General features: G+C 41.2%; 1 protein-coding gene across 2 annotated transcripts in view; it reads left to right on the top strand.

The window, feature by feature from the left end:
- The first annotated feature begins 7,793 nt into the window (after positions 1–7,793).
- Positions 7,794–23,743, top strand: part of ctif (CBP80/20-dependent translation initiation factor) — a 47,810-nt gene continuing 31,860 nt past the window's right edge. For both annotated transcript variants that reach the window (XM_061077658.1, XM_061077650.1), the window contains exons 1-7: positions 7,794–7,928; positions 17,864–18,103; positions 18,603–18,674; positions 20,252–20,374; positions 20,924–20,997; positions 22,616–22,720; positions 22,912–22,990. In XM_061077658.1, the coding sequence (XP_060933641.1) occupies positions 17,927–18,103; positions 18,603–18,674; positions 20,252–20,374; positions 20,924–20,997; positions 22,616–22,720; positions 22,912–22,990 (630 nt within the window). In that variant the 5' untranslated portion in view covers positions 7,794–7,928; positions 17,864–17,926. The remainder of the gene's footprint in view (positions 7,929–17,863; positions 18,104–18,602; positions 18,675–20,251; positions 20,375–20,923; positions 20,998–22,615; positions 22,721–22,911; positions 22,991–23,743) is intronic.

Below are 23,743 nucleotides of genomic sequence, written 5' to 3'. Positions count from 1 at the left end.
GCAACTGCCTGCTCGAGGAAGAGGAAGAAGAATAAGAGGAAGAGGAGCAAGGGTGCATGGTGGTGGAGAAGGGGGAAGAGGCCGAGGAGGACGACAACAAGCTATGGCTTCCACCGTGGCCCGCTCATCAGGGCGTGGTTCACTGCCATCCAAGAATGCTGATGGTGCTCTTATCACCTTACTCCCCATTCCTCAATCCTATCGAGGAGTTTTTTTCTGCATAGAGGTGGAGGGTCTATGAGCACGGGGCTCAAAACAAGAGGTCCCTTCTCCAGGCAATGGATTCTGCTTGTGGTGATGTCACAGCAGAGCAGTGTCAGGGATGGTTGCAAGTACGCTGTTGTGATGTTAATGAAAATCTGTGGCCAGACAGACATGAGCTCGAGGATGAGCAGGAGAGTGAGGATGAAAACTAGTGAGACTCCAGCTTTACTTTAGTTTCTTACTGTATGTGTTGTTAGTGTAGGCTATACCTAATTTTAGTTTTGATGTGCTTATTGTTTGACAGTATATTGTGCTGTACACATTTTCTGTTACTGTTACCGCGATGTATGGCAATTACTGTAACAATTTCCATGGCAGTATGACTGCAATAAAGTATTATATGTGAAACCTTGAATTAATCTTTTTTCCGTTTGATAACCATAGTATTCTACTGTAACCACTCAGTGTCAAAGGACTGAGCCAAGATTGAAATGTGCACATGAGGGATATTTCTATGGTCCACTGCCATACTGACAAAACATCTAAACATTTTGACCTGTGTTTTTATCATAATGCCAAAGGGACTTATCATTTTGGGGGCACTGACTATTTGTATGAGAAAAGGATTTAGTTTTGACTGATGAGTTGTCTGTTTAGGGAGAGATATGACCTTTTGCAGGTGTGCCATGGAGTTTTGCTGAACCATCTAGGTTATTCTGGCAAATGTATTTAAAGATTTGGTTTTGAAGCTTGAGTTTACTGTTTTGGGTGAGATTTGACCTTTTGAAGGTGATCTATGTAGTTGTGCTGAACCATATAGGCTATTTTGCCAATTGCACTTAGCGCTCTGAGAATGTCATTTCTGTTTCGTGAAATGAGCCAAAGCAATGGAGAAAAACTGTAATCAACATTTATACAACTGTTAATGCACCAGAGCTGAAAGTGTAATTTCCATCTGCAGTCCCTTTGCCAGACGTTGATAGGCATCCTGTACTTTATTTCAAGACAAAACAAACTCACAAAGAGGTAATGACCTTTGTAACAATGTTCATGTTTTTTATACCTAAAGTAAAACCCTTTATCAATAAATCAATTTATCACATTATATTTGTTTAGGCTATATTCATAAATCAGAGTTTGCCTCATAGGACTTAACAAGAAATATCAGAGTGTTGTAAGTGAGGGATCCCTGACACAAGCGCAATACATGCTGTCTGCAACAAAAAGTAAAAGATTTTAAAAATTCATAAGCAAAGACAGTGTCTAACATAAATGTAGCGGTGTATCAATGTTAAATGTGTTTATACAAAAGAACATGTCTGACAGAGATGAAAGGAGCAGCCATGACGATTGTAATGTAGCACACGTGTACAGACTTGAGAGATAACTCTTAGATTATCATTATAGGTTCTCAGAAGCGATGCAGGAATAGAAAGTGCCTGGTTCAGCGTCACATTAAAGTTTCCTCTATTTTGAGTCAAAGGAGTTTGGGGCCCCACCAAACCACAACCCCCCCGCCAGTCTCCACGACATGAGGCGAGATGTGCAGATAACTTTTCTTGAGAGAATATTCCACATCCTGCTATCGTGTGATGGTTGAAGGTCAGAAGTCTCCTCCTCCCGTCCTTGCTCTAGCCACCCGTCCCGCCACCCTCCTGCACCTGATATCATTATCACCCCCCCCTCCCCCCCCAAACCCCAACTCCTCCATCCCTACCTGTCACCCTCCCTCCAGCCCCCGCTGCTCGTCACCTCTCCCTCTGGTACCTGACACATGTCTCACCTCCCCATCCTTCCCTCGGCCTCCCTCACCCTCTCCAGCCGCCCGCCACCCTGTCTCTCTGCATATCTGTCCCCTCATTTTCTCAGCTTTGCCTCCTCTACCTATCGCTGTCCTCCCTCCCTCCCTCCCTCCCTCCCTCCCTCCCTCCCTCCCTCCCTCCCTCCCTCCCTCCCTCCCTCCCTCCCTCCCTCCCTCCCTCTCTGCGTCCCTCTCTACTTTCTGACACTCTATGTGTCTCTGGTGAACTTCCTTCTGTGTTCCATCTGCCCCTTTCCCACCTCTCCCACTCCCTTCCAGCAGACCCACCTACTCAACGGGTGTTCGCCATACATGCAGGCGGACACACACACGGCCCGGAGCTGTCAACGCACGTCCTCGGACGGTCGGGGCTCTGCTGAAGTCCAACAGCACGGGGAGCGTCGGGCTGTCAGGGATGGGAGAGGAGAGGAGGGGGGGGGGTGAGGGAAGTAAGGCCCCTCTTGTCCTGAAGAGGGAGGCTGAAGGACAAAGTAGAGAGAAGACAACGTTGATCTGTTTTTCATCTCTGCGTTTTTAGGAAAGAATCATCTTGCAGCTGGAATAATTTTATGTTTGAGCTCACTCTTCACGGACCTGGACAAATGTTTATTTATTTGATCATTCAATTGTTTTGATGAGATAAATGGTTTGATAGATAGATAAATAGATAGATAGGTAGATAGATAAATAGATAGATAGATAGATAGATAGATAGATAGATAGATAGATAGATAGATAGATAGATAGATAGATAGATAGATAGATAGATAGATAGATAGATAGATAGATAGATAGATAGATGGAGATAGATAGATAGATAGATAGATAGATAGATAGATAGATAGATAGATAGATAGATAGATAGATAGATAGATAGATAGATAGATAGATAGATAGATAGATAGATAGAAAGATAGACAGATAGATAGATAGATAGATAAGTTAAGTAGAATGGTACTGTCAGCAATAGCATTGTCCACTAGGGTATTGTATGAAATTAGTTTTATTATACATTATTATTTATATATATTGTTACAGAATGTACTTCATTCATATTATATGATATGTGTCAAAAATGCCACACATTTGGTATTTATGGATTTACAAATATGTGTTTTGGGTTTTGTTATGTGTTTGTGTCTCCTGATCTGATTTTAATACTTTTATTCATGAGTTTATTAATGATAAATTGTAAGGAAACTTGGGTGTCTAGAAAGGCACAGTGAAATAAGATGGACAAATCAATGCTGATGTTTATTGTCTATTCTCAAAGGTAACTCTGTTGATAAAGTCTTCCCTCGTCTATTTCTTATTTTACTGTTCTGGTATATATGTAGCCTCTGGTTAAAGAAATTGCCACTTAGATTTTGTGATCATAATTTGTTTTACACGGATATAATTATAAGGCTTCAAACAACATATAGTTAGTCAGGGCTGAGTGAGAATTCCTCCCATCCCAACCTGTATTTTGGTTATTGTTTCGTAGGAGGTTAAGTCTATGGGGGGGGATTTTAAATTAACATGTATTTATGTTTCTTGTTTATTTTTTGCCACAGAGTGGTCATGTGTTTCAGAGAAGCACTTACTTCTGCTTCAGTGGCAGTAGGTAACAGTAGATCTCTGGTTTACAGCAAATTACAATGGCACTTCGCACAACACAACAGTCCTATGATCTGTCTACTGCCCCCACCTGCTGGTTAGAAAGCTATCATGTTTTTGTTACTCAACAAATTGAACCCTGGCCAATATCTGTGTGTGTGTGTGTGTGTGTGTGTGTGTGTGTGTGTGTGTGTGTGTGTGTGTGTGTGTGTGTGTGTGTGTGTGTGTGTGTGTGTGTGTGTGTTAGATATGTTCAGTCACTTCCACCCACTTAGTTTCCCTCTAACTGCTGCACAGTGATCTTTCTCCCACACCTCATCTCCTGCACCCGTTCAACCTGACATTGAAAGAGCAGAACTGCAGCAGACTGCTGCTTCGGGGCCACTGGCCTTAATGAACTTCACATACCGACAAGCACCAGTAATCAGCTGCCCTGTCAGAAAACCTGCACCTACGGGAATAACAGTTTGCCGTCCCTGTGTTGTTTATATCACACCGTTGCTCTCACAAGCCGCAGGAGGGAGAGTCTGTGACCTTAAGAGCTGTGGGGCCTGTACTGTCTAATTCCATGTTTATGGTTTTGCCTTTTATAACGCACACAGATGGAGCAGCCCAGGCCACAAGCACACGGAAATATCATCATGCGCCCTCTCCACTTCTAATTGGTGCCTTGGTACCATCTCTCTGGTGAGGATACAGCTCTGTGCAGAGCAACCTGCGGAGTAACGCCAACTTCTGCGTCCGCTTCTCTTCTTCTCGCTCCACAGAATTTACTGTGAGACCATGAAACCAGTGTAGAAACTGATATAAACAGTACAGTTCACCTGAACATAAAGGGACAAAATAAAGTTGAATGTAAATTCATAAATTGAAAGAAATGTGAGTGAGCGCATAGAGCTTTTAGATTTATGTGACTTCGCTTGCTCCCCTACTTCAACATATTTCTGACTCAACTCTCTATCTTCTCTTTTTTGCGTCTTTAATGTAAATAATTTCATATTAATCAGACACATACAGGGGGAAGAAAGAAGCTTGAAACAATAATGTTACTTTTTTTTCGTGAACAACTTCTCAAGGATTGCGTGCCATGCAACAAAAGTTGACATTTTTAGAACATTGAAATTACATGGCAGTTCAACATTATGGTTACCTTGGCAACAGTGCATCTGACTTTGAATCTCACCAACTTTTACCACTCAGCTTCACACAAGCTTTAAATCTGCTGTTTTACAGACTCGTTTATTCAAAACAGATACAAGATTTATGAATTCAGTAAAGCACACGTTTTCTGTCCTCTTCTCCACAAACAGGACGGCAACATCACATCAGCTGTTTTACTGTTTCCAGTCATGATTATTATTATCAATATTATTACTATAGGTGAACACACGCATGTGAGAGGAGGTGAAATGAACCAAGCATCTGCACAGGGACAATGCACAGCACTATGAGAGGAACACGGATGACTGGATGGCTTGCGGTGCTGTGGGTGAAGTGAAGAGGACAACAAAGTAATTATGGGACAACTAAGGATAGACACAGAACTGAGGCGAGAGAGCGAGAAGGAAAAGGAAGAAGTATCAGGGGTGGGGGGGGTGCAGCCTTCGACCTGCTGGAGTCTCCATCACTGCATGGGAGTTAATTAGCCTCTGACTGCGGTGGCAAATATTCTTTGCACCCATCTGGAGCAGGGGAGGGGACATTCCACTCAACTGTCTGTTTGGCTGTCCCTGCAGTGCACTGTCTGACCTATCCACTCATCTTTTAATCCAGATTTGACTCCATCTGTCTTTTGTGTCTTATTCTATCTCTCTCCTCTGTTTCTGATACAAGTCAAGCAAAAGCTCTGTCTTTTGTTCATGAGTGAATCAATCAATGAATCAATCAGGTTTATTTGTATAGCCCTTTTAATTCAAATTATGTAATGCAAAGTGCTTCACAGAATAGAAGCAATAAAATCAATACCCCCACCATCCATCCACACACAGAGCTAAGCAGTATAGTAGTAACAGGAACTGAGGGGACGCTATTGTAAATCTCATAGATTAGAAATGAGGAAACACCAAAGGCAGGTAAACAAAGAAAGATGATCATGATACCATTACCATAAATAAAAAGTTTGAAAGAGATGTGAAAGGGAAAAAGATAAAACAATAGAATGCTAAAAGAGGAATTAGTAAAATAGGAGATACAAATGTGGTATTTAAGAAAAACATTTAAGAGAAAGTAAATATGTGATTAAAGAACTGAATAAATGACTAAAATAGAATAACAGCATAAATATGTTAAAAAAATAATTGTCTAAATAGTTTAATTAAATAGACAGATGAATTAAATAAATTAAAAGCCTCACTATGCGTTTTCTTCAACTGCACTTCTGTCATTGTCCACAGGGAGGCATGATTCCATTAAAAAGCATCAGGTTTTAGCAGTGCTCTGCAGCCACCTGTGTTTTGGTTGTCAAGGTGAGCCTTGTATTTATAGAGAGAGGATGACAAACAATTCAAACACATTTTACCTGTTGAACTGGATTCAAGCATCATCACCAATAAAAAGATAAGACACACTCACACAGACATTTAAGTGTAACCCCACAGTGGTGATGAAAATATTCCAGCAATATTGTATTGATGGCTCCAGCTGCATAGATGAAAAAGTCAAACGATCAACATTTGATTACCAGCACCATTACATCTGATAAAGTTTCAAAAATCATCAGGTTTATTTGTTTATTTATTTGGTCACTGATTTGTTAAATGGGCAAGAAATCTAGAGTGTATCAAATGTGCTCTGCGATTAAATACAGGAGCCACACAGTTGGCCATTAAATATGACAAACATATATTTTATGTCTGATCTGCAGATTTTTTTTTTTTCTAAATGATTCTGTCCCAAGTGATCATCTTCTATTAAGGGATAGGTGTTTGTATCAGCAAGTACAACAGTCAATCAGTGATTATTTTTCCAACCTCACAAATCATAAATAAATATATAAGAGAAATATAAAAGTATTTTAACATATCATTTGGTATGAACTGATGTGTTTGGGCAATCATCAGTTGTAGAAGAGCTCACATATTTCACTTTAAACGCAACCAACACCTCAGTATAGAAATAGTCAAAATAAAGTCCTAGCTGTAATTGTCATTGCGTTATATACTACAAGGTAATTCAGGTATATCTTTATTTATTGACCCATTGATCATAGTGTATATAGTAGCAGACAATATAATTACCCTAGTAAAGTACAGATGTGTGCACCTCCTCGACCTAAGTGCAGTATAATGTACGCAGGTTATTGTTAATGTTACTTTACGCCACTTGGCTTTTTATCACAAAGATGCACGTGAGGCATTTGCATTTGGGTTTTGTTTATTACCTGGTGCTGTGTCAAAACTCTTAACTGCCAATAGATAAGGAAACAATAATGGATCACTACTTTGAATATAAACACGCACTGAGGGAATGCATTGGAGGGGTAAATGCGTTCCCTGTTGTATGATCAGGGGATGGTAATATTATATTATAATAATATCACGTCATAATGATGCCATCATGACCTCCTTTATACGAGATGATTATAAGTCAGGTTATAACAGAGGTTAAATTTCCCTCCTTGCATGAGTGTGCTTGTGCATGTCTGTGCATGTGTTTGGGACAAATACATGTATCTTAAACTTAAAATCTTATACAGTAAGGTCTAAATATGGTTACGGACGTGTCTATAGGAGGTTTATATAGTCCTATATCTCAAAAAGTGCATTTTTGAACTATGTATGACTTCTGACCTCATCATTACCTCTTCGTGACACCACTTATTACATGATTGGAAACAATTTTTCTGATCAGCACAAGTTTTTCTCTCCCTCTCACCCTATTATTTACTGAGGAATCTTGACAAATGTGTTTTACCCAGTTCATTCTTGTCGACCTTGACTTATAACCTTTGACCGATCAGATCCAAAAGTTACTCGTCAGGAGAAACCCTCCAAAATAATGGCCCCACCGAGTTGGGATAAAATCCATCTCTGCGTTCTTATATATGAAGTATGTTGAAGTTATTATTTGCCTGACCCTTCCAGCTCCCAGTTACTACGTTTCCCACAATGCTCCACTTCCCAAGCGCACGTGTCATCGCTGCCAGTGAAACCCGAGTAAACGTCACATTCCTGCATTCCCTCCTCTTCAGTCCGGGACGTCGCAGGAGTCTCACCCTCTCTCACCCTGTCTCCCACCTCCGTTCCCACCCAACACACCCATGACACGGCGGCTTTGATCCCAGGAGGTGAACCCGGGTTCCCCAGGAGTCTCCAGCCCACGTCGGGTAAGGGTTTATCTCAGTTTATTAAGCCGGGTGAAGGTGTGTGTGTTTCGGGCTGGAGTGCTATACCCGTGGTAACCACAAACCACTTTAATTTGAGAGAACACCCCGGCTTTGGTGTGAGCTGGGGCCGCTAGCGAGCTGCTCTCAGCCTCGTCTTCAACTCGGAGGCACCGCCGCTGCTGCTAGCACCGCTGGAAGTGGCTAGCGTTAGCTTGGAAGTGTCCTGTTGTTGTTTACAGTTGGACTTAGGAGCTAGCTAAGAGCTTAGCCGGCTGTTTAGCCGCAAAGCTTGCGTCACCATTGTTACCGGTGATACGCAGCCAGGGCACACGCACACACACACACACACACACACACACACACACACACACACACTGAGCAGGGCGTGGAGGCGCCTCCAGATGTGGCTTCGTCACTTTGACAGGACGTTGCGGTGCAGACGTGGTGGTTAGCATTAGCATGGGAGACCTGTGAGGATACAACACTTGGCTAACGGACACAGCATTAGCATCCCAGAAAGCATGGGCGTGGTTATGGAAGTGCTACATACATGACCGTAAACCCACCTAGCTCCCTATTGCCTGTAGCTCAGGTTGTGGTGGAATTGTTATGGTGATTCCCTGGTATCAGCCCCGTGCTTAGCCTGGTTTCAGTCCTCTTGCAGAACAGGAAAGTGCAGGAGGAGCCGGTCAACGTGTTGGTCAGTGTGGCCTGAGGCTGCTGCTGCAGATCTGCAGCCTGCATCAGCTGTTCACCCTCACAACAAAGACCGGGTCCCAGCTGCTGCCAGTGAGCACAGAGGGAAAACAGGTGAAGCCATGATGTGCCTCTAGCTCGTATCTATAGTGCGATCTGAAGCCTCCACTGAAGCCCACACAAGCAATTAGTTTGCTTAATGTTTGCTGGATTCGAAGAAGATGGGTCCAACCTGAACCACGTGGACTGTGTGCAGGGAGGATAGGGCTGTGTAATGTTATGTTGTCTAATCAGCGGGAAGAGTTCCTGTTGATATCAGTGAACACACAGCTTCTGTTAGGTCATAACATTCCTGAGATGCCTACACTTCACAGAATGATTGGATCAGAGTGACTTTACAGAGGTAAAGGAATGTTTGCGTGTCACCGCAAGTCATTTAACAGAGACTCTCCAGACTCTAGGGAGATTGGATTTATTTCTCACACTTTGATGCTGAAAAGCAAGACTAGACTTCTCTTTGACAAAAAGCATTTTCAGCAGAGAACATAGGTTATTGAATGAATGGTCACATTTATCTAATCCCGCTGAGAGGATCATGTGTTTGATCCTTATCCCAGTTGCAGTTACATGCAGATACATTACTCCACTAAGTTGTAAATCAGGTTCTGCCAGTGTCTGGTCCTGGACAAGTGCTCAATGCAAAGAGACATTTGGCTTGGTGCCCAGTCTGAGAAAGTCATATGTTATGATAAAGTTAATTTAAATACATTACCTATAAAATTGTTGTCAGCAGTTATAATGTGATTATACTCACTTTGAGTTTACATGGATGTAGACATACTTGGCCAAAGTTAATATGGAGTACATAAGAAACCACTGAAGATGTTTCCATCTGCTGACAGAGGTCAATAGCCATCAACCGACTAATAATGGAGAAACCTAGGAAAGGTTTACAGCTCTGAGACTGGACCATCACCTAAGTGAGAGGAGTAAATGCACAAAGTCCGGATGATGTAGCAGCAAACAATATAACAATGACAATGTTTACATCTTTCAATGCTTTTCATTTTAAGGGCGATTTTTGCTCCTGAGTGAAAGTTGAAGAATCCTGAAAAAAACAGTGGTTTTAAATTCTTCTTCATGGAAAGACAAAAGCTCATTCAGAGGTAGAACATTAAATAGCATTTTTCATTATACATCTCACTGTGGTTGTGTAGTACCTAAGCATTAGATTGACATATAATTGAACTTTTTTGTTTTGATAATTATTTTGTGTCCACTCAGCTCTACAAACATGTTGCATGTGGTCAAAGTGTCATAAGATGTTGTTATAATCTTGGAACTGATCAATAGGATAATAGGATAATATTGAGCACTTATCTATGAAGATCTTGCCAAAGTAGATGGAAAGTGATATATCACTGATGTTTAAAATTTGGCCTGAAATGCAGCTTTAGTTAGACCATATGTGCGATCTCCAGTCCCAGCCCATATGAGCACTGCAGTGATGTGATTGATGACCGAGCCTGTGAACTCTGCCCTCACAGGTCAAACATTTACAGCAAATGAAAGAAAGTTTGCAGAGCACCACCAACACATACTGACACCTGGAGTAGCAGGATCTAACTCCTACCTCTGTGCCTCATGTTCAAGCAAACGCTAAAAGACAGGGTGGTGGTCTAGTGCTGTGGCGTTCCCCCATTTGTACGCATGCATGCAGTGTGGTCAAGAATGTGGAGGAGGAGGGAAGACAGCTGCATGTTATGGAGGGTGTAGCCTGCAGAAAACTGGAACACCCTTAGACGGTCTGCCTAGCCTCATTTCGTTGGGAACTGCTGCTCATTAAGTTGCCTGTAGTGTATGGATGAATGAGTGGGAAACGAGAGAAGGGGGTGCGGGGCATTGTACGGCTCATGAGTGAGGAAAGCATACTGCAGCTTTTAAAAAAACATGTATTTCATAAACCACAAATTTCTTAGAAACAAGCAACTATGGGCTTTCTGTGGTTGACCTCTTTGTTCTCAGTGTTACTTGATTTGTCATCATCCCATTTGTTCAGCTCCAACGAATAATGGCCTCTGCTTGGGTTCAGACTAACCTTTGTTGTCTCTCTTCACTTTTGTTGCCATTCAGCTTTGAGGCCTCAGAAATTCTCCATACATGTTGTGAAAGCACAATTGTGTGTGTGTGTGTGTGTGTGTGTGTGTGTGTGTGTGTGTGTGTGTGTGTGTGTGTGTGTGTGTGTGTGTGTGTGTGTGTGTGTGTGTGTGTGTGTGTGTGTGTGTGTGTGTGTGTGTGTTCAGAATGGCACAGTACTGCACATGCCCAATCCTCTCCCATTAGGTCACTTCACGGCCATAGGTGGACAATTGGGTTATTGTTTTTGGTGTACACACACACCCTCCGACCCCCTCTTTGTGGCATATGCATGCTGTCTTCTTCCAGATTCAGGTCATTCAGCTCTGTGTATGAGTAAACACACACAATATTATATATACAATACATGTTTGAGTTTAGTTAAGTGTAGTTGAAGTTAAGTTCAGTTTAAACACATTTTTTTTTCTGACACTGGCCCGTCTCTCTAAATATTAGCACTGGCCATTAAATAACCAACATTGGTCAACCACTAAGAGATTGAAGCACAAAGGGGTACAAGTGATGTGTAAGGAACAACTCTAATTTTAATAACGTTGTTGTTATATTTTCATATGTGTACAGTGAAATTCAAGGTATCGTGGTCCTGAGGCTGTGCTCAAGACTAGACATATAAACAGGCAAGCTGTGCATTGGCAGTCACACACTAGTTGAAAGTTTAAAACTATCGAAACATATGAAACACACAATCAATAGGTTTTCTCGCAACAGCACAAACTACTGATTTCCATGCATCCATATGTGCATGTAATGTGAATTATGCAAATGTATATGATAAAAATTAAAATCAGAAAAGTCACAACATTTCCTGTTTGCAAATTATCACATTTGTGTAGAAAATTCAAGATGATTGGGTCCTCACATTTAGTATCAACAATGTCAAATCAACAGTGTCATTGAGTGGACTCAATGACACTACGCTGCTATCCTGCTCTCAGATCCAGACTATGCTTATTTATATTTAAAGCCAAGTGTGAATTTGCTAAGACATCCAGTCTGTAGTAGACCAGATTAGACGTATTAGCAGCTCTCGCTGCATGGGACGACTTGGACTCCCACTGAGGAGACTGGGTCTCATGGTCAGCTCTGTTTGGGTTGTAAGGATCATGGATCTTTGGTTGTGTAACCGAATCAAAGAGTTTAAATCGCTGATGGCTCAGGGCTTGTTTTCATACATTACACAGTATGTTGTGTTGCTGAAGCAAACCATGACACCATGAGCCTTAATGATTTGGGAGGAGACACTGTAACTGTCGTGTTATAGTGTCTTTGTACCCGAAGTGATGATTGTTTACTTGGTGATTGTTTACGACTTTGATTAGTTGTAAATCTTGAGAATAAGACATACATTATTCTTCAATAGAGTCCAAGAAAAGCATTGGCTATCTCTATAACTCTCTCTAATGCACTCCTCATTCAGATAAGTGTGTGAATTCACCTTTTTAATGCTGTTGGCCATGCTCTTGGTATAGTTTCTCTGATTGTCTAAGACACGGGATATTGAACAATATTATATAATCATGATTTCCCCTTTTTACTGCTCTTTGGTGATGTATCCTGTGATAATGTTTGATGTTTGATTTAGACTCTGCCTCTTAAACAAAGAACCGTCGTGCGGTCCAGTGCCACGCTGTGTCTGTCTGGCCAGTTTAGTATCTGTCTGGCCGGTGCTGGGCCTCGGGCGCAGTCGTTGCTACATCAGTGGAGCTCAGGCCAGGACAGTGTGGCAGGCAGCTCTTTGTTGGAACAGCTGAGGAAGGGAGTGCAGAATGGTGGAGACAGGAAGGAGCGAGGTGGGGGGGGTGCTCAGGATATATGGGAAGGGGAATTGAAAGATGTTTGAAAGGGGAAAGATAGTGGGACAGATGGAAAGAGAGGGGGTCTCACATTGTAATGACCCATGCGTTTACAGGGTGCCTACAGCCAACAGACAGTACACATGGAGATTTTGACAGTGTGAGGATTACTGCAACATGACATTAACTTGTATCTTTGTAGACACTGACTCTCTCCTTCTCTCTTCACTCCATAATTAGATTAAATGAAACTGCAGCCAATAGTTAATTAATCAATACAAACTTAATCTGTAAATAATCTGATTAATAGTTTTAGAGTTCACTGGCTGCTGTTATATTCTGTCTAACTTAAAGAGTAAAAATCGATTTTGGCAAACAAACAATTTACAGGCACCATTTTATTTTTATTAGCCGACATTTCCTGGATCTATACCCTTTTTTGAATGCTCTGTTTTCCAACTGGTTTCAGTGCCTGCTACATATCTGCAACATCTGATTCCAGCTGGGGACCTTAATTTCATGTTATACCCCTTCTCTCGCTGATGTTTGCTGTCTTCCTCTTAACACTATAACACTGTCAGTCTCTACATCTATGCAGCAGGGCCAGAGATACCATCGTTCTTATTCTCTACGATTTACTTCCCTGTCAAAATCTATCACCACATCTCCCACAATGCAACATTCAAGGTTTTGTTGCAATTGTAGTGGCTAAGGCTCGAGGAGAGATGAGCTGTGGGTTACATTGATCTGATAAGCTTAGTTCTGCTTAACTCCACACCCCCAGATTTTGTTACTTGACCCAGCGGACACTGACTCACATCAGGGCTTCATTGTACGTGAACACACTTTGATGTGTAAGCTGCACTAATGGAGAAACAAATCAACAGATTAATTGATGATTAAGATCATCTGAGTTGCAGCCGCTGCTCGTTATCTTTTATTGCGTGTCCCAGAACCTGGGAGTTCATAAGTACTAAGTTCAAACACATGCAGTTTTAAAAAATGCTTTTCCCTCATCATTTGCATCAATATCTTGTAAAGTGAGAGCCCGAGTCGTTGCATCATCTTAAGAGGAGACTTGTGCTTGTTAAATTTGAGAAGCCCTGTGATGCTATTTGTGCTCCTGACCTTGTAGAGTCAGTTTCTCTGTTTAGACAAAGCTCAGTTGGGCCGACAGCCTGCTGTTCATACTTGTTTGTATTTCCCCTTGTGTGCTTAAGACAGTAGCTCTTTCTTTGAGCCCGATGAATCTCTCAGTCGAGTCTCCTCCCAGCAGCCCATGCATGAAGTTAATCACATGAGCATGAGTCTCACATGGCCGGATTGGTGCCACCCTGGAACAGCGAACTGATGTTATGTTAGAAAGGCAAATCTATTACTCACTCCTGCACAATACGGATGTGTAAAGTGCCAATATAAAGCAAGTGGTAGATACCAAGGAAAAAAGACAGAACTAGATGAGAGCTGTTCTAATGGATGGGTCAATAGCTGTTGGCAGTTTCCCCCCAGGCAGTAATTCTATACCACATGTCAAGGACATCAGGAGGACATCCACTGCCAGTATGCTTCAATTAACCTAGTGTCACAAATTCCGACTACTATTACTGAAGCCTCTCCATTCATCTAAACAAGCTTTATTCACTTCAGCACTTTTGAAATTAATTGACTGAGATGAAAATGAAAAAAATGTCATTGCTGTGTCCTCATCCTTTATGTAAACAAGAGAGAAAAAATATATTTTAACCTCCCTGTTCACTGAGAAGCTTCAAAGACATGGGGCGGCTCTGGCTCAGGAGGTAGCATCTAAAAGGTCGGCAGTTCGAGCCTATCTTCCCCCATTCTGTGTCTTAAAGAGACATTGGGCAAGATACTGAACTGGCTGTGCTGGCATTGTGAGATTGATGTGTGATAAAGTGATGCATGTAATGTAAAGCACTTTGAGTGGTAGACAAGAATGTGATGTATAAATGAGCATTAACTGTGAAGATGAATAAAAACCTTTATGACACAACGGCCAAAAATATTGAATTCTAAAAGAAAGATTAAACTTGTTAAAATAGATGTTTTACTGCAGGACTGTTACGATGAACAGTATTACAGTGCATGTTGTCCAACTGAAAATAGATGCTTAACTGAATGAGGTTTCCACATGTTCATTTGTTTGTCTGCCAAGTGTACACTGTTGTGTCAGGAGGCTCTCAGTGCAGAGTCTCTGTTGGCTGAGGACTAACAGAGCGGCATGCCATGGACGACTGGGCAACATGCGTCTTATTTGAGCTGAGTTTACGCGCTTTCGTGTTGCAACATGAATGGTCCTGATTTGGGGAGGCACATGACCTCGCCAGAGCTGGGACAGGAAATTGACACACACACAAAAAAGCTGATTACCCTGAAAATTCAAATGCAAGTAGTAACAACAGTGAGTACAATAAGAATTGGGGAGAAAGATGTGATAAATTGGAACTTGCATACAAAAAATAATTTGGTACAAGCAATGCAATAGGTCATGTGGGGAAAGTATTACTGTTTATTTCCCAACTTCTAACAGGCACTTTTAGAAAGTCTGAGTGCTGAATGCTTCTGCAGCCTGCTAGCTGCAAATCACCAGGCTAATCATGTATAGATGGATTATACTATTGACACCAGTCAGATAGGAGATATTGACCGTGTTGCATAGTACGAAGGGATTAAGCATTGGTCCTGAATGAACATAAAGGAAAGCAGCAGGACAGCCATAAGTAAAGAGCATGAGACTGGTACAGGTTACAGTCCCTTGCACAGCAGGGGTGCTGTCTCGTTGCCGACCCTGAGGTCTGATCTTCCCCTGCAGCATTTTCCTCTCAGTAAAATAGTTGTGAACATGGTTGTTTCTAACCTCGGAACCCCAGAAATGAATATACTATTGATATTCTTGGTTTAGTTGTGTTTAAATGGTTGGTTCTGGTTACTTTCTTCACCTTGTTGTTAATAGTTTAATGTGATACACAGTTTAGCAAGTCAGATCAGACTTGATTAAAAAAGGGTTAGGGTTAGAGAATCATTGACATTGAATGTCCCTGACTTGTTGGCTAAAAATGCACAGGGCTCCCCAGCGAGTCCCCAGGGCTCAGCAGGTACAATTCTGCGTGCTCCAGGGCCATAAATCCTCTTTGCATGGCTGGCGATCAAGCCATGATGTAAAGGAGCTTAGTAGCAGCAGACAGACAGGCAGGAAGCTGCTTGCCAGTCGGCCAGGGGTCAGGTGATCAATGCTGACAGCAAAAAGAGAGAGAGTGATGGCAGGAGAAAAGGTGGAAAAACAAAGACAGACATGGACATGGGGAGTGTGTGAATGGAGACACCAGAGGGAGTTTGGCTAGACAAATTAGAAGACATGAGTCACAGGATTTTTCAAGTCTGATATAAAATGGGTTAAAACACAACCTGGCGTCTTCTGTAGCTCCGCACCACTAAAGTCCTGCAGTTGGATCGTTTAGAAGCAGGCAGTCCAGAGATGGATGTTTATTGACAGTAGTGAGGTTATATGACGGGGACTTCTTTACAGGGAAATTTGAGAGGGAACAAGGTGAGAGAGAAAACTGTTTTTATGCTGGTGCTTAAGGCTGCAGCTTACATTTATTACATCCACCAAGAATGTTTGGTTTGGTTTCTTCTAGGGATGGGCATTCGATTAAATTGTCTTAATCGATCGTCGGGAGAATTAATGACGAATTTTCGATTAATCATTAATATTTTTATATTCAAAAATTCACTATTTATATGCTATATTAAAATGCAGTGAAAATAAAAAAAACAAAGCCTGTTTCCTCATTCAGATCTTTATTACAAGATGAACAAAATATGCGCTTCCGTAATCTCAAGCTGCGGAGCCGACAGCCAGAAGCCGGTGCTACTAAACACTAATAATATAAAAAACAATCATGTTAAACAATAACTTAACCACAAATATATAATACTTAGGTCTGACAGGTTTTGCCACATAGCCAGAAAGCTTCATACAAATAACTCGTAACTCACATACAACTTCAGCACCAGCCTACTGACTTGTGTTGAGAAAGATGACATGTAAACATGCTCTGGGGACAGACGTGAACGCAGCCTGGTGACCGTCGGTCCAGCCGCTGAAACAACTCGCTCTTAGAGGACTGACGTCGCCGTGATACCATGCAGTCTATGCGTGATACACAGGTAGCTCCGTGCTAACTTGGCTAGCCTGGGGAACGTTATTCCATTCACTTTCCACCTGTTGAGTCATTTTCTCTGATCGTTGTGCATCGCAGCTCCTCCGTGCTAACACCGAGTTGATGCTAGGTTGAGAGTGAGACCGAGAGCAGGATGCGCCGCCATTAACCAGGGTCGGATGTGCGTTCTTCAAGTGGTACATCATTTGAGTCGTGGCCGAGTTGTACCTAAACACAGCTTCGCAGTGTTTGCAGCGAACCAAGTCATTTTTTAATTCTAAATGTCCCAAGCTAAACTTCGCCGTGACTTCTTCGTGTTTACTTTGGAAATGGTAACACGGTAACTCGCAGGTAACTGAGTAGGTCTGTGGCGTTTTTTTCAAACACTGCCCCCCGTGGTCAAATGTGTAATTACCGAATTTATCGATGAAAAAATTATTTCCTCGATGAAATTCTTAATGATCAATTTATCGATCGTCGATTAATTATGCCCATCCCTAGTTTCTTCTGCGTTTGATTGCTTGTTATTTCAATTGATAATGCAAAAACTACTGGATGGATTTCCAAGACACCTGCTGGAAAGGTGCGGTATGGGTCAGGGAAGAACCAACTAAATCGTGGTATGGATCCAGATCTAGCTATCTTTTTTCACTTTCTTTTACATTGCACTATAGGAATTTTTTTGACATTTGACGCTGGTTTCCTTGGGAAAAATTCATTGTTGATCTTGATAAACAAAATCTGCCATATTTACAAAACTGATATAGCAGTGTGTGTGATTTGGTGCATCTTGATTGAATTGAAGGGTACTTTTGGGCCTTAGTGGAAGTTAGGAGTCTACAGATTGTCAATCTAGTTTTCATTATGGATTACTATTTCCTCTAAGAAAATCAAGAAAAATTCCTGTTATTGCTTGAATGATGATTACAATTATAAATTGATTTACCTGTGTGACGATCACATTATTGGCGCTGTGGTGTTGGAAGTCTTATTTGAGGCATTGTAGTCAGGGGGAAATTAATTCCCTGTTATGGAAGCTCCTTATTCGTCATGCTGAATTTTTTACCTCACTCACCCTCTCTGCATCTTTCTTTTCCACTCTCCACAGGTCACTTTCCTCCTTTCCTCCACCCCCCTCCCCCTTCCTCCACCAATCGCAGTGCCGGTTGCCATGGAGAACTCCTCTGTGGCGTCTGCGTCGTCTGAAGCCGGTAGCACACGCTCACAGGAAATCGAGGAGCTGGAGCGCTTCATCGACAGCTATGTGCTTGAGTACCAAGTACAGGGGCTGCTGGGAGACAAGGCAGATGGAGACTTGGATTTGGACAATGGTGGCAAGGTGCCACAGGTCAGAGCCCTGTTACTTAACTATACAACATGCTTTCATCCTTCCAATATCTGAAAGCTGCAGTGGCTATATATTTGGGCAGCGGTGTCCTTGGTTTATATACTAAAAAGGATTAATTTATTGCACTCATTATTATTGTAATCTATATAAACCTAGACAAATGTGGAGATGCGTCCTCCCACACTGCCTCTGGATATGCAACTGTCCTGTTTTCTGCATGAGAGAGCCAACACACACTCACGCTGCTCTGCTCCACTGAGCATCTGAAAACACTCAAAATAGCCCAAGATGAGATCCGTGATTCCATTTGGGATTATTTAAAAAAAAAAAAAAAAAAAAACCTGTTAAGAAGCTAATCTCAAAATATGCTGTGATTTAAGATTTGTCTGCCCTACGTCTAAGTTTCTTGAGTTTAGTTTTGTCTGTTAGTTTGTTTGCTGTCTTTATTAACACCCTCCACATTTCACATATAGAAGTATCTTCTGCCCTTTTGTTTCAGTGGACCGACGACTGCAATGACAAGAAAGATGGCAGCTGGACTTCTTCTCGGGGAAGAGGCTCATCCAAGCCTGTAAGTGTGTGTCAGTGTTTTGCTTATTTCACAGCATTGGACTCAAGCTTTATTAATTAATTGACTGTTCACACTCTATAGATTTTACTCAGGGCGTCAGTAGCAAAAAAACGGTTGGGTAAACCGTACCTCTCCATCCATCACAAGGACCTCAATGTATGTTAAGATGGACGAAGTACTGTTTGTCTGAATGGTCTCAAGTAAAACACAGGCTATAAGGTGTTTTATTGTATATCAGTGACTGGAAAATAATTAAACGATGTGGGTTTTAATTTGTTTTAACTCAAAGATGTATCAAATATATAAGTTCACAATTTGATGTATACTGTACAATTTCTCTGAATCAGGTAATGAATTAATTCTGTGTCTTCATGATCAGTTTCTGTCTCTCTTCCTTGTTTTTTCTTTAAAGCTTAATTCCTGTTGCATCCTTAATTTGTCATCTCTTCTTTTCCCTCTCATCTCATCCTTAGTTGACCTGTGCTTGTTTGTTGCAAGGCTCTAACTTTACTGATCTAGACTATTAATGCTCCTCCGAGATTCATTGGAATGACTCAGCAGGAAGTGAGTAGTGAGGGAAAAGCAGCATGGGTGAGAGGTTCATACAGAGCAGGGTGCTTCAAAATAGAGACTAAAATTGAAATGTCAGTATTTACAACAATACACAAAAAACTTTTCAATACGCAGCAGAAATAGAGTCCCAGAGATCGTGCAACTGCCTTTCTTCGATTTGTTTTGACCTTCAGCTCCTGGAAATATAATATCTGAGACTCTTATATGAAAACAAACCTTAGCTTGAACCTTTGTGATTTGTCTTTTCTTGCAGTGTACAGTGAACTCAGAAACAACAACAACTAACAGGAGCAATAATGGAAACAAACATAGTTACAACTACAACGTATCATCAGCGAAGTTGATACCTTAGCCAAGGCCCAGCAGTCCCCTTAAATTCAATAAGTTGCACCAAATTTCACACACTTAGACTCTAAACATTCTGGATTTTTTTCATCAAGATAAATGAATTCACTGCGAAAACTGTGGAAATGTTGATGATCTTTTTATGGTTAAAGAAAGTGAAAAATTAATTCCCTGGATCTGCCTCCTTATAGGACCAACATTTTGTGGGGTCTTCCATGACTCGTACCGTATCCTTCCACCAAGTTTTTTGTTAATCAGTTCAGTTGTTTTTGTTTAATCTTCCTCATCAACAAACGCACAAAGCAGCAAAATGGGGTGACAACTTAACCCCCTTAGTTGAGGTATAAATAGGAGCCATTATCTCGGTGCAACAAACATAGTGCCACATCAGGTTCTGAACAAATTGTGTGAATTAGGCTCTTTGTGTTGCACAGTACAACACAATACAGGCTCCTAATATGCACGAGAAATGGCACTCGCCTCCATAAACAAAAAGTCAAACAAAAGAGTGTGTTCACATGGGTTTAAGATAAATATACTGTTATTAATATTAGCGGACCATTATTTAAGACTTTGTTATATTTTATTTTGAAAAAGAAGTATGTCTGTGAGTAACTGACCAAAAATTAAACATATTGACTTTGAATTCAATCTTGCAGGACGAGTGGGAACACAGCAGTAATGGCAGCACAGGTTCCAGACCCAGTTCAGGCTCCAGACCAGGTTCTGGCTCACGCTCTGGCAGCAGAGGCAGAAACAATCAGTTCACAGGCCCCTCAAAGGTAAAGAAACAACTGTGTGTGTGTGTTTGTCGGCTCTCTCGTGTGTCTCTTGGTGCTAAAACATCCAATTGGTGTTTCTTCAATAATCCATCTTGGTGAGACTTGTATTGTTGCAACTTCCGTCACATGACTCTTGCCGTGCTCATCGTATTGTTCTCTTGGGAGTCTTTACCTGTTTTTAATCATGAGCATCTAAAAGAATCGCTACAAATCAATTTTTCATCATCATTAAATGTTAAAGTGGCACTCCACTGGTTTTGAGAGAAAACCTTTGCTACAAACTGGACCTAGACATGAACATTTCCCAGGCAACGAGTGATTATGATGGATCGTGTTGAAGTACATTATGGGAAGTATATTATCCAATGAGCCTGGATAATTAAAGGGAGACTGTAGCTGCATAAAGTCTATAATATATATACATTAAAAAATTCCTGTTTATAAATGTTAAGTACAAGCTAAGTAAGTCAGATATGTGATGCTTTGTTCAGTGTGTTTTGTCATCATACTGAAAACATCCATCTTTTCTTCTCCTCATGTTCTGTCTAGAATGGGAACAGAGAATGCTCCTTGGACATCCTGGGCACAGACATATGGGCGGCCAACACAATGGACTCACACGGGTAGGTGCCTCGCTGTTTCATAAACATGTTGTACAGTCTGTTTTCAGACACAAACTGTAAAAAATGTCCAGGAAAACAGAAATTGTAGACAATGTTCAGACGTGGGATGGGGTCTGGATAGATTTGTTTTTAGTTGACAGCAAATAGACACCTGCGCAAGTCTTTGAGTCCTAGCTTTATTCTCTGTAACAGTCCAATAAATCTCTTGGTTGTTTCCCATCTTTTCCTTCCCCTTAGTTTGATTTTGCTCATCTCATCAACAGTTCCATTTCTCAATTTGAGGTCAGCAAATCAATTTAGTTAGATCTGGCCAAGATAGCCCAATTAAATATATCTCATAAAGGTTCATGTCTTCTTCTAACACTGCAGATGATTCTTCTGATATACTATTTTGTTTCAGTGTTTCTGTTAAAAGCTACATCTATATTGCACCTTACAAATGGAAACATGGGTGCTTAAAAAATCTGGTTTCTCTCACGGAACAGTTTTATTTTATTCCCCCCCCTCCAAAAAGCCAAAAGTGGAACTCCGAGGAGAACAAAAGGTGAAAGACAGGAAATAAGTGACAAATAAATCAATCTCATGGAAGGGAGGGCTGGTTGCCATGGTAACAGCCGCGCAGCAGCTTCAGATACCCAAGTTCCAGCCACGTTGGCACATCTGAGCACACAGGGAATGAGTCGGTATAGTGGGATGATTAAATAAACTCACAGACTGAGAAGTGGAAAAATTACTGACAATTAATTAGAATTAATCTCTGCCTTTCTAGTTGAAGCTGTGTGATTCCTTGCAATTGAAACCTTTTCCGTAACTTAGTGTTTTAAATGCTGTTTTCTGTATCAGCCTCTAACATCCGGTACCAGTCAGGAAGCATTTTAGGAGTTTTATGTAGCTCTTTATGGCAGTTAAAGAAATGAGTGCCTCATCATCGCCATCTTGTGGTTAAGTCTGTTGTAGAGTCACTGATTTATTGACTTAATAAAAGCAGATGCTCCACACGTCTCCCTTTCCTGTCTTCACAGACTGCTCTATTATTATTGTTTTACATTGAAACGTTATTTCTGTATATTTCTGGATATATAAAGTCATCTTCATAAGGAGAATCTGAAGTCAGTGTTCAAACTGTTACGCTGCTGTCACACATGCATTGAAGTCCATACATTAACCCGAAATGTTCCTGCTGCTGTGAACGTGTGAAAGGCAAACACCAGAAAATGTCTGGAAAACTGGGGCTGGCTCATGCCTGAAAAAGGCTTTAGAGGAGATTCGTCGTCAAGCTGGAGTAAAGGCTAATTTAGAACACAAGAGGCCGACATGACCTGTGTTGTGTTTGATGTAACTTAAAGCCAAAGATTAACGAGAAGAAATGCCATGATTGTTACAAGGCACCGCTCAGATTCATTCACTCAGTTACCAGCACTCTCATATAATACAAGATAACAGTGGTTCATTATTTACTATTCTCCTCTGCATTGTTCAGATGAAGCCAACTTCATCCAGTCTGATGTTGAGTGTTTTAAACGTAGAAAGGTGTCTTGATATTTTCATTTCTTTCCCTGTGCATGTATGGATGTTGGCTTTCTCCATCATTTGATTCGTCTTTGTCTTTGTATTGAAGAGGTGCAGGTTGGGACGTGCAGCCGGAGAAACTGGACTTCAGCCATTTCCACAGGAAACACATCAGAGGAACGCCAAAGCACCTGCCACACATTGACAGAGAGGGGTAAGATCTGGTTCTCTGGTTTTTATCTGCAGTATTTGGGTCTCGTTTGTGACGCCCTGCTCTGTGTTGTCATTTGTTCTGAATGCTTCATACCATCTCAACTAGAGCACTCCGTGATCACACCGAGAATGTGTGTGTCATCCTGAGTGTTACATTTCCATTGATTCTTTCTGTCTCTCTCTCGTTGTCAGGATGAACAAAAACAAGTTTGAGGAAGACGATGGCATCGACATGAACGACATAGAGCGGTTCCTACCTCATCTGCGCTCTGTGAGTCACTCATTGTTGTCTATCCGAATGCTCTTGTCTAGATTGTCTTCAGACTCTTACATGTACCATTTCTTTATATACAAATTTCTACTGCACTAGTGGAAAAGTGTGTTCTGTGAAACACCTAATATAACACCTGTTTTGAAACAGTGGACTATGACCCCATAGACAGGAAGCCTCCAGCATTAGTTATGTGAGAGTGCCCTCTGGTGGCATACTGGAGAAATACAACTATAAGGTTGACTGAACAAAGCAGTAGTGCTGTTGTCAGGGTCATAACTAAATCTCAAGAACATGAAAGAACTTTATTTATCCTTCATTTAACTAGCAAAGTCAAACTGAGATACAAGTTCTCTTATGGCAGGGATTCTTGTCAAGATGTGCAGCATTTAAGTAAAACAGTTAAAATGCAAAGCAGGGACAAATAACACACACAACAAACATATATAAGACCATAAAGAAATAAGTGGCTAAGTTAGATCTTTTTTCGGGTAGTGGTATTCAGGGTAGTGATCTGTCAATTTGATGTTTGCAAAAAAAATTAAAGGAGGAATCTACTGCCCTGAATTAAAAGTAATAGGACCCTTTGGTGACTCCTACTGGTTGAGAGGCTGAACTGAGCTGTAACTGATATATTACAAATGTGTGGGACTGACCCCTGGTGTTTGTATATGTGAATTACAATGAGTTGGTATTTTACAAGGCATTGTAATAACTCATTCTTGATGAAGATTATAAATGCTCTGTATTTAT

The sequence above is a fragment of the Limanda limanda genome, chromosome 1 (assembly GCF_963576545.1).
Source record: "Limanda limanda chromosome 1, fLimLim1.1, whole genome shotgun sequence".
In the NCBI taxonomy this organism is placed as follows: Eukaryota; Metazoa; Chordata; class Actinopteri; order Pleuronectiformes; family Pleuronectidae; genus Limanda; species Limanda limanda.
Note: the sequence above shows the minus strand (reverse complement) of the source record. Positions and strands in the feature narration are given on the sequence as shown.